Source organism: Amblyomma maculatum, chromosome 10 (assembly GCF_055883805.1).
Source record: "Amblyomma maculatum isolate TAMU_Amacu chromosome 10, ASM5588380v1, whole genome shotgun sequence".
NCBI lineage: Eukaryota > Metazoa > Arthropoda > Arachnida > Ixodida > Ixodidae > Amblyomma > Amblyomma maculatum.
Window position 1 is genome coordinate 136997423 of NC_139353.1, and position 12166 is coordinate 137009588.

General features: G+C 44.0%; 1 protein-coding gene across 1 annotated transcript; it reads left to right on the forward strand.

The window, feature by feature from the left end:
• Positions 1–1210: 1210 nt before the first annotated feature.
• Positions 1211–11694, forward strand: Polr2I (RNA polymerase II subunit RpII15). The gene is made up of 5 exons (XM_084580501.1): positions 1211–1479; positions 1544–1598; positions 3567–3640; positions 8734–8860; positions 11505–11694. Exons 1-5 carry the CDS (start codon positions 1409–1411, stop codon positions 11565–11567), a joined length of 390 nt encoding a protein of 129 aa, XP_084436627.1. The 5' UTR covers positions 1211–1408; the 3' UTR covers positions 11568–11694.
• Positions 11695–12166: the final 472 nt, after the last annotated feature.

Sequence of the window (12166 nt, forward strand, 5' to 3'; positions counted from 1 at the left end):
ATTTTTCCGCTTTCTCTCGGTGCGCGCCAAAAACTGCATCATACCTGCCAATTCGACGCGTAATTATCAGTGCTTTTATTTTTGTTTGTTTGCTCTGTACCATTTGATGCCAGTAAAGAGTCCGCACTCAAGTGCCCACTATGAACGTATTATGTATGTGACAGGTTTAATTTTTGACATTTTATTTGAAGAGCTGTACTTGACTTTTTTTTTTTCGTCTAAACAGCTGGTTCACCCTTTGGTTAGTGGCACGCAAACAAATGTCCGTGATATACGTATATGTTAATCACGAACAAAGAATAAATGCTTGAGTCTCGCATACCTTATTTTTTTTTTTTTTTGCCGGTAAATACCACAGTGCTTTAAATTAGTACGGTAGTGAATAAATGTGTTTTGCTCGCACACTGTATCTGTAATTTATATAAGCGGTGATTAGGGCACATAAAGAACACCGATTAAAGAGATATATTACAGATTACTGACGATTTAAGATAAACGTTGCTATGTATTAATAAGCGCAAGCTGCAAAATGTAAGCAGGTGTTCGTAAATAAGGTTTGTAAAAAATAAGTGTTCCTAAGGAGGCCTTACGAAGCACAAGCTTTGATTCGCATGTACACTGTTTTTCTCCGCGTGTTAATAGCGCTCCTGGGCAGTAGCCTTTATTCCCTTACAAGAAAAACGAATGCAAAAAAAAAAAAAAAAAAAACACGCTTCGTTGCAAACATTAAGTACAAATTGCTCATCTGGTCGATTTGTAACTGTCCGCAGAAAGAAATGTTGAGAGTTTCACATAGCGATTCAAACATAGCGCGCTGCTCCGAAGGACTACCCAAGCGTGCACAATGTCTTCAGATAGACGTAAAAGAACGGCAGGGATCAGTTTAAGCACCTGGAATAAGTCGCCTCTTTATTATTATCACACTAATTGCGTAGCGTCTGAAAATCGCTTCAAAGAGAACCGCACCCCTCCTCTGTACCCCCGCCATCCCGCGGCCGCTACGCGCCGAGCGGCGAACGTGGCACCCCTGTTGCACGTCGCGCCCTCTTGCGGGAGTCGGTTCCTGTCATCGCAAAAGCGGCCCGCTCTCTGGCGCCGGTCGTCACACTGCCCAATATTCTAGAGCATAGCTGCAGCAAGGTAGATCCTTGGCTTGGCTCGAACCAGCAAGTAGCCAGCCGAGTGCCGAGTCAGGTGCCTACGTAAGTAGACGAGTCGGTCCAAGCCTAGCCTGATTTAGTGAAAGGTTTCTCTCGTTGCGGTTGTGTCAAGTTCTGTTGCGTAGTTTGTAGTTGTGCCGTTCTGTCAAGTTACAAGTGGTTGTGCGTATTCAACAAGGCCAAGTGCTGACTTAGCACTGTACTGGGACATCTGTAACACTCCACCGTGTACTCTGTCATAAAGAGTGATGGGCATCGGCTTCGACGGTCAGGCTGTCGAGGGGCCCGGGTTTGTGGGCATCAAGTTCTGTCAAGAATGGTGAGTAGTGCGTAGTGGTGCTCCCGGTTGACCTCTTGCTCACGTTGACGTCCTTTCCTCACAGCAACAACATGCTGTACCCCAAGGAGGACAAGGAGAATCGTGTCTTGCTCTACGCGGTGAGTCGATGTCTGTGCCTTGCTCACTGCGACAGAAACGTTCTCTGATCGCCGAGGACAGCGCTACACAAACGCCTCTTTAAAACAGAGTGAAACACAAGTTCCACGCTGTATTGACGCTAGCTGGCAGTGGAATTCACAGTATCATAGCAACATGAAGGGATATATGCTGAATGGGAACACAAGTGCAGGGGCGAGACGAACGAAAATACACAAGCGTAGCTTTGCGTTTGTGCCTTTTATTCCTTATTCGTTTGCCTAATCTCTGTGCTGTTTCGTGCGCAATTGTCTACCATGTCCCGAACAGGCCTAAATTTGCACTTGAATACTGTGCATTTGGGACACAAACATTACATCTCCCTTGTTCATGTGACACCATGGCGTCCCTCATAACCCACGTTGCTTTGGGGCATTGAACCCCACGTACCACCACCTTTATTAATAAAATTTAATAGTCCCTAGTTGTTGAAGGGGCAGTTATTTTACCAGGGGTAGCAGTGCTTCAAAACGATGCCTTTTGCAAACACAGCTTTGAAATACATGGGAATGAGATTCGTTTTACCCAAATAGTCATCCTCTCTGTGTAGCTAATTGTTTTGCATTTATCTTCTTGGGCAGTGAAAGGAAGGGGTTGCCTACCCTTGTTTTGGCGATGCCTAATTGCTACTATATAATTATGCGAGCTTCTGTGGAGCTGGCTAGTTCTCTTCAGAGAGCGTGAGCAAGCAGTAATGAGCCCTTCATGGCACCAGTTTCTTCGGGCAGCGGAAAAAAACAACTGTATTTTGTGCCAACCATGTGCTGTACCATTGGGGAAGAAAGTGTGACCCTGCTCTTACAGAAGGAATACGAGAATTTAGCTCCACCATGCTTCTTTAACTTGACTGGGTGGTTGCCAAGCAGTAAATGCATCTCAGGATTGGCTGGCTAGTGTAGGCTGTGTAATGGTTCATGATGAGCTGCTGAGATATTGAATATTCTTACTGATTGCTGAGCAAGCTCTCCTTTTATCACTTTCAACCATATTTCATCACTGAGCTGAGCAATAAGGAGTTGCCTGATATGCCCTTCCTCTTCTTTGTGAGACTGCAGTTGCTTCTTAGTTGTTTGGACCTTATCAGCAGTACCTCATTTTAATTTGATGCTCTCTTAAGAGGATGCATGGCTTGTACTGGAATGTAAGGTTCCTGTTGTCTGTGTAACACATTCAGTGGCACGTGTTGAATTTAGAGATAATGAAATGGTACACATTGTTAAAACGAACTTGAGGCCTAGTTTATGTATATAGTGCACTGTATATATATTAGTGTCTTACTGTTAGCGTTCTTGATAGTGCAAAAGATTGTCTGGCATCTGTGTGAGAAGCCTCAATAGAGAGAGGGAAGTACCCCTCCACTATCAGGGGAAGGGAGGGAAGATGCAGGAGGCATTGGGTGACGAGAGGGAATGTAAACTGTGAATGTCATTACCACACCTCACGGCAGTTGATAGACTGGATCATGTCAGACTAGATTATGCTACGCTTTTACACAGTCGGTACATCTCAGCAACTGTTCTGTCCAGGGAATACTAGTACTAATGAATACTCTGCTGCATGTTGTCAGTAAATTGTTCGTTTCCAAATGACATACCATATAGTAGATTGATTTGATTCGTTTGTTTTATGGTGTTCAACGTCCAAAACGACTCACGCTATGATGGATGCCATAGTGGAAGGTTCTGGATGGTTCACCATCTGGGGTTCTTTAATGTGCACTGACATTGCACAGCACACAGGCTGCTTGTTTTTCGTCGCCATTCGAAATGCGGGGCTGTTGCGACTGGAATCTAACTTTGGTCTCCTAGCTCAGTAATCAAGTGCCCTAACCCTTGAGCCATGGCAGCAGGGACCAGTAAACTGGGCATTACAACCTTATTTGTATTGGTCGCACTGTATCGAGACGTGGCTCATTCCTGTGTCTGGTGCAGTGCCGCAACTGCGACTACCAGCAGGAGGCCGACAACAACTGCATCTATGTCAACAAGATCACCCACGAAGTCGAGTGAGTGTGCCCACATGTCTGCATTGGTCTTTCTCTGTGCTCTTCTTGAGGCTTTTGAATTTGGTTTTGCGCTTGCTAGGCAGGAAGTTCTGTGTTTGCTGCGGGGAGTATTAACACAAACTTTTGGTGTATGTATGTATTCTTTCTTTGGAATAATGCTGGAGGCATCGGTAAACAAATTTTGTCACATGGAGTTTGGTCAAGCCTGGTAAATAGTTTGTGAATAAAAATTTTTGCTCATGTCTTTTTAACTGCACTTCCCTAAAGAAGCACAACCAGTGGAGACAAGTTTTAACTTTAATTCATTTGTGCCTAAATACGTCTTTATTTAAGTGTATATGCAGATGTGCAAAAGCCTGTTTGTTGCCCAGAACAAGGAGATTTACGGAAATTAGTCAGAGGGCAGGTACTTTTCATGGTAGCTCGTACAGTCAAAGTATAGTAGTCAGCAGTGCGAATACTAAGGGAAAAAAACTTTGTTGGCCGAGTGCGAAAACATTTCCGACTTGCACACGCCAGGTTTAAGGGAAATTCATTCTGCTTGCACCTGGCTAGCCGTTGGCTACATGCGAGACTACACTGCGTTTATGCAAGGCTCTGTACTCTGTTTGTTAGCAGCGTGGACCACTACTGTGTGACATTGTTGCCGAGTTAGCAGTATTTCTGCTAAATTTGGTGGGCTTTTACATTGTTTAGCAGGCAGAAATGTTGCATTCCAGGAGGTGGGATTTTTAGCAGCTTTTAGGTCCTGTTGGCATTTTGGCAGACTTTTCTAGTCCTGCAGTTTTTGCTTAGAATGGTGAAAATTTGGTGGAATTTCTGCAAGAGAACTTTACTATGAGCACATGACATCATTCAGACCCTATGATTGCACACATTCGAAAATGCCCCAATACTCCTTTAAATCACAATGCGGCATTTTTTGGTTACAGTCGTCGAGTTTGCTTATGGCGCTCATGCGGTCTGGCAGACTGGAACCTTTCACGTGTGTGCAGAAGTTTAGGAGAGAATGACTGTCAGGCCATCAGTTTCAGGAAGGAAATAGCTGCCTTTCAACTGCAACAGAAGAAGCCCATTCTTGTGAGCTGGAACCGCTCGAACAGACATGGGAGCACAGCTGCATTCAGAGAAAAAGTGGACTATTACATGGATGCTTCCTACAAAAGTGCCTTCTTCAAGCTAACCGAGTTTGCTTTCTCCATGCTGATGCTGCTTTGGTGGAATGCAGAGGTTGTAAGCAGAGAACTTTATGTGAACAGCGATGATGAATCCTACCTTAATCATTCAAGGTGCACTCCGAAAGCAGAGTAAATTCTGCTCAAACTGCAAACTAGCGAATGTGATCCAAATGATCGGTATGATACAAATGTGTGCTTTGGTACCTGGCTAGAACTGGTGGTACGAGCCAGAGCTCTTCAAAATTACTAGTTGTGAAGCTTCCCTAGACCCCGTGTATCAAAAAATGCCGGTTTTGATCGGTCAAAGTGGTGCCCGTGACCATTAAAGAAAACTATGTCCGAGTTAAATACTTTCAGATTGTTGATAAGTGTACAGACACCGGGAAAATAACATTAGTTGAGTTGCAATAGCAAAAATGTTTCGACATAACAGCTGTAGAGGTAATTAAGTTGAAAAAAAGAAAGAAAATTGATTTCAAGAAGGCAGTGACGGCAATAGCAGAAAGCTTCTATTGACTGCTTCTAGATGGCGTGGCAATTCATAGACACCTGAAAAATGCGTATTAAAACCAGTCACTTTAAGCGGAGTTTCCCAACTGGTAATATCCAAAAGCACTGGTACGGGTGGATGATAGCCCGTAGAGAGCTCGGCAAATCAAGATGAAGCAAACGACTTTTTGCGAGTGAGAGTGCCGGCAGACAGCAGTTTGAAGTGAGAAAAAAGAAACATGCTTTTGTAACTTACATTTAAACCTACAGAAGGCAGGCAGGATATTTCTGAAATGAAAGTGCTCATAGTCTGAAGTTTGTAGTCAAAAGAAAAAAAAAAGTTATTTCTAATAGGTCTGAAAGCTTTACAGGCCAATTAATGCAATGCAATGTGCAAAAATGAGCTTTTTGGTGGAAATATTGAATTTAGCTGTCTTGGAGCAGGTTTTAGGGCATATTGCAGGTTTTTTTATTTTTAAATTGGCAACACTGCTGTGTTAGTAAAATGGGCAAGCCATTCATTGCTTCGGGTGTGAACTAGGTAGCAGCTGGCTCATGTCTCACATTCTCCCTATTTAATATACCCTTCTCATGTGGCCTTCGAATTCTTGGTTTGTCATTTATGAGACAGTAACTGCTACAGCAACGCTTCAACAACTTAAATCAAGTCGGTTGGGATGGCAGCAGAGTATGGAACCGTGTGAACACTGGGCAAGATTTATGGCCGCCAGTATGTACACTTTAAGGTTAAAGGCACTTCCAGGGGATGGTAACTAATTTTGTAGAATATGTAATAAGTGCAATGTAAGAAATGCTGCAGTCGGCAGGATAGATTTCGCGATGTTATACAGGGGCTTACTCTAGTGTAAACAGTCCTCCATGAATGGAGGGCTTCTCTGATAGCCAGAGCAAGATATTTTGTTGGTAAGCATTTTAGGCATGGCTAACTGGAGTGGAATAATGTTAGTAAACAATAAATGCTGGAAGTACATCAGGTCAGAAATGGCATATGTGCAAGCAAGCCATCTATGAAGTCAGAAAATTTTGATGGCACTGAATGACAGGACAGGAAATTTCAATGACAGAAAAGGTGGAGAGGTCGGCCTTTGGTAAGGTGACTCCAAGTTTGATAGTTTTATGGGCTGTTACTTGGAGGTTTTGCATGCATTGGCTGTTCCTATCAGGTTGAAAAGAAGCAGGGCTTCCACTCTTGCTCCAGTTGTGCCATTCTGTGCCAAACTAGATTTGCTGCATCATCATGATACAAACTGTCAAAAATGTGCCAAAGTACTCCAAAATGAATATATCAAGCAATGATGATAACGACAAGGCTGTAGAGGGATCAGAGCGGCCGGAGCTGAGGCGAATAGGCTGTGGGCCAGAGTATGATGATATGTTGTAGTTGTGTAGCGCCATTTATTGCACTGAAAATGAGGTGTGGTGAACGCGGCGCGCTTTCCATAGAGATGGGGTGGCTCTCCGAGCATGATTGCCACTCGGGTCGAACGGGGTGCTTTAGTCTGGGGCGCCGTCAGTTGGAAAATACCGCATATTTCGCACATTAGTGTTCCAAAGTTGCAAATCTGAGCGTTTGGCCCTTTAAATTGAGGTCAAATCGCGCTGAGTTTTGATCGGCCGCAGCTCGAAAAATACGCTCTCCACCGGCATCATTTTGGTCTCATTCGAAAGATCATGATTCATGCTATTTTCATGTCCCATGATCGGCGTCCGTCGTGAGCGAACACCCGAAGCGGAAAGCAAAGGGACAAATTTGTGCAAAACACGTGCTGCTAGTGGGCTCCGAAAACATGTGACCCAAATGACCACTTTTGGTTGGCTGCCGGCGTCGACTGCTTGCGGCTTGGCGCTATTTTGAAAATGTTGCGTAGTTAGGCCTAGCTGGCTTAGCGATGTTCCGTAGTGATGACCACGGCGTAAAACAGGGAAAATGTAGGGGCGAGCGCCATATTGGCCTAAAAACCAAAGAAAAGTACAATTAAGATGCGCGTCGGTGACAGATAGGAGGGCGAACGATTCCCTCGAGGCGATTCTTGCCGCGTGCGAACATCGTTATCATGAGGATGCAGATGAAAAAGTGATACCTAAGCAGTTTTCATGGGCGCGACAGATCGAGCACTCGGAAAACTTAGTTGCTCGGAGGCAGCGGCGATCGCGAAACGGCATCACGAGCGGCATGCGGAATCTCAAATTTTGTCGAAATAAATTTGCTTCCGAGTTGCAGGGGCAATTATCCCGATGGGAAACGGTGCATTCTCACCAAAAACCAGTCATAGTTCATTTTATCGAGTTGCGTTAGTCTTGGTAATTCTGAAAACGTTTTTTGCCGATTAAAAAAAAAAAAAAATTGGAGTCACCAGAGCAATATTTCTGGTCCTGCTCTTTCTACAATTATTTTCTTTTGCTAGAAAGCTAACCTCGTGTATCTTTTGACATCAACTTAAATGTAACAAACATACGGGAAAATTTACTGAAAAGATTGCCTTCACCGAAATGGACATTTTCTATGAGGGTTTTTGTTATGGTGTAACTTTGGCTCAAATTGGTATAGAACATTATTTTTGCTTTAAATTACTTTGCAACCATTTCTGATCATATTGATATGTCAGAACTTGCCATAATTTAAATCTACATGTTTTGGCATGTTTTTGCTTTCTCAAAACTACATTTTTGAGGGTGCTGCAATTTTGGAGGAGCGATATCTGGAAAAGCTGGGTTTGTTTTTCTTTTGAATAAAATGCTTCATGATGATACATTCTCATTGTTTTTTATTGCATAAATACTTCAGATAGAGATAATGCATGTAATACTTGTTTTCTTAGTGTTACATACGCTTCCTTGCTGCAGAATACCTTGAAATAATGGACAAGGAAGGCAACGGTAAGATAGTGGCTGGAAATCGATTTGTTCACAATAGCTGAGCTGATATATTGGTTTCTTGGTGAGCAACGGACCTTTTAGAAACCGCACACAGGTGCTCTTAAGTGTTCCAAATCACTTGTTAAGCTGCTACAATGTGCTCCAAAGTTATTTTTTGCTGCTCCAAATTGCAGTTTGGCAGTAGCAGCACTGAAAGAAGGAATTAATTTGTCCATCACCCTTGTTTGCTTTCGCTGGTATGCTTTATTAGTGACCCTGAGCGAGGGCCTGGGGTAATTTCGACCACCTGGGGTTCTTTAATGTGCACTGCCATTGCACAGTATATGCATGTGCCTTTCATTTTGTCTCTATTTCAATGCTTGTCTCCTGGCTCGGTGCTCGAGTGTCTTAACCACCGAGCCGCCATGTTCTTGCTGTCAACTGGCTGAAATGCCTTTTCACAGGAACAGTGTGTATAACTTGACAGTGCAGATTGTTGGCTCCTTGTACCAACTGTTGTTCCTACTCTGTGCGGTTGTTTCATTGCAGTGAGCTGACACAGATTGTGTCGGACGTTGTGCACGACCCCACGCTGCCACGCACTGAGGACCACACTTGCCCCAAGTGCGGCCACCGGGAGGCTGTCTTTTTCCAGGCGCAGTCTCGGAGAGCTGAGGTTGGTCTCTGCACAGTTGCTCCTTTGGAAGGTCCTTGCGGTTTGCATGCTGCAGGGCGTAGCGTCGTCCTTCTTTGTCCAACAGTGCGCTTGTAAATGCATTACCCTGCCCTGCTGTCTTATGAAATCTGTTAAGACAGTACTTTATTTTACAGTAATGGAAGCTGCATGAATAGCGAATAGTCATTCGAAGAAATGGGATGGTTGATATTAGTGTAGTGTTTTTGCTGCTGGAAAAAGAAGTACTGGTTTTTAATAGCCTTACTGGTTTCTGCTAGGCGTTCGTGGAGGTAGTGTGGCCTGACTTTCTGAGGACTGAGGGCTCAGTGAGAAGCTTATATGGCCATGTCACATTAAAATGTAGTGCACAAGACTGCCAGGGAGACAAGTAAACACGTGGCAGCTGAAAGTACGCCAGAGGCCCGTAAGAGGAGTTCATGTGGCCATGTCCAGGGCAGGCTTTGGCATCTAGGACGGCAGAGGGATAATTGGCTGCTTCCTCCTCAGCAGATCCTGACGTCCAGAGCCTGGATGTAATCTCCCACTTTTTCTTGTCTTTTGTAGCAGTGGCTGCAGTGACGCAGCCTGGAAAGCTGAATAATAGCTGTGCCCAAAATCTTGGCCGCTGCTAGAAAGGGTCTGCTACCAAGGGCTCTAAAAATCCTCGGCCTATATTCTAATTAAGGGGCCGATTCCGGGAATTGCTCGCTTATTGTCTGAAGTGACTGATGCGAATTGCCTTTAGACATCAGTCAAGGTAGTGAAGCATGTGTCAAAGTTTGCATGATTCAACAACTCTGTTAATGTATTGTCTCTGACAGTAGGTGGGTCTATGAGGCATTCATTCCACTTCTAGAACAGTCGGTCTTGGCATCATTGGCGCTTGGATGTTTTCTGCTTATTATGCACTGAAGGATGGGCAAATTTTGCCTTTTTCAATATTTTCCACAGCCGTTTATGTGTGATGAACCCATTCCATTGAAGTCCTCAAACCATGTGTTGAACACGTGCTGGAGACGTGCCTAGTTTCTTTTCATTTAACTCCATCAGATAGTTAAGTAGGGTATGATCAAGAATCAGCACATGGATCATATGCAAGCAGCGAGACAGTGAGCAAGAAAACAATGAAGGAATGGGCACACATTACGATGCTTTTCCATTCATCTGCCATAACAAAATCCTGTTCTCAGAGTCGCCGTGTCACAACTTGTAGTCAAGCAGCGTGCTTAACACACTTTCGTGCATTGGTGTTCTGGTGTATTACATAAGCGGTGTGTGCTTGGGTACTTCTACCAGCATTTCTCATTATTTTTCTGCATTTCACTTTTAATTTGCTCTTTTTTTTTTTGCACAGACAACTGCATGCAATAAACTTGCACCTTCCGAGTGTATGTTACCTTTGAGTCAGGTATCACGCTGCTACCGAGTCAAAGGCGCTTAGAGAGCTGTGAGGCATGCAGAGAAGAAACTGAAAGCTCTTTTGGAGAACTGAAGAATTCTTGTTAAACAGAGCACGTGGACTGCTATGAGCTTGTAGGCATAGATGCAGAAGCAACGCGCGTTGATTTCGAGCAATTTATTTTCACCTGTTTCCTTTTTAGAAGTGTATTATTTTCTTTTCAGGAAGCATTTACCAATGTAGCAATGCAGTGCGTGGCACCATACGTCCATCCGTTTCTTTATCCACAAAGAAAATAGCCATGGCACAGTGATTTAGACATCATTGCAAAGATAAAAGTTTCGCTTACTCAACATTTAAGCAGTGCGTAGGGGGCATTCGGCACTTACTATTTTTAAGCGGCCATGCTTAGTTGTAGCTCTGTGTTGATCTTGGGCATTGTTATTGCACTTCGAAACTTGCATTCAGGTTAATAGTTGGGCATGGCGCCTTTCTCGTTATTTTTGTTGCATCCACTAGCTTCATAAACGCCTGTAAACCTTGGGCCTTTTGTTGGGAACTAGTGTTTCATTCGAGACTCGTCTTTATAGTAACTGACATAGAAATGGGCCCCCCTCCAAAAAAGAATTCACAGACAAGTAGTGTGTGTATTCGAATTAGTGTTCTCTTCAAACTGTGCTGTTGCTGGTGTGCTCAGACCATGCAAGCGTGCCCAGTTCAAGGTTTGATCTGGTCCATAAATCAGTGTGTGGCATGCCATACTCCCTTTCTACTCTCTCAACCCCTTGATCCATGACTGGTTACCACAGTTTCCCTCTTCCTAACCCATTCCCTCCCTCTCATGTAGACTGTGTAATGATGTTGAAATTAAATTTTTACTGACGTGACGCTTCTCAATCCTTTTACTGCCAGAGATGAGTTGCAGTAAACACTGCTGCCATAGATGCGAATTTCCAAAACAAAAAGGCAAAAACGTGTTTGATGGCATAGGTTTTCACTGGAGAGAAATATAAGTGTGAAAATGGAGATCCACTTACAATCTAGTGGTTGCTCCAGCCGTCTTCTAGGAAATGTCAGATTTACTCCTACCCTTTTGCTGCTTGTGAATAAAGAACAGCAGGCATGCTGGAGCAAGGATGGAATCAGTGTTGTTCTATTAAAAGTACTCTAGCCTTGCATTTTTGGAGATAATGACCATGTGGCTACTTTCCTTCGAAATACAGTGTGTGCAATTTTTTCCTGCAGGATGAAATGCGGCTGTACTATGTGTGCACCAACACCAACTGCACCCACAGATGGACTGAGTGAAGCATGCAACAGTTGGGATTCTTCAAAGCACTTATATTTACATTGAATCTGCAGCGTCTCTGGCTATATTGTGTTGTGACTATGGCAAATGTGAAATAAAAAACATGCCTTACCTGGCACATTCTTATTTAGTTCATTTTCTTTAGAGTGCACTTTGGTGCCTATTTGTGATGTGAACAGCATTGGTTTCAGTGGCGGATTAATGTGCAGTACAAAAGAGGGGCACATGGGAGTATGAGCATATGCGAGAAAGAAATCAGGAGGAGGGTGTATTACAGGGGAGGAATGCAAAAATTCTAGGGAGTACTTTGGACTGCTAAAGGGCGATGAGGCGAAAGCCTTTACTTCATAGTGGTCCAAAGCCCTCCATACGGCACCTCTATCTTATTTCACTCCCACCTTCCTCCCTTCCCTTAAAGGGCCACTGTCCAGGGAAGGCCCTTTTAAGCAAAGGAGCCCAGTGTTTTGATCAGGTACCGGAGATAGTCTGTGCAAAATGCTACAGTGACACGCGCGCCGCAAAGCATCGAAAATACAATTCAAAGCTCTCTCATGCTCTCCTCCGGGAAGCCAGCTTCCCCGTTTCCTGCGCTGGCCCG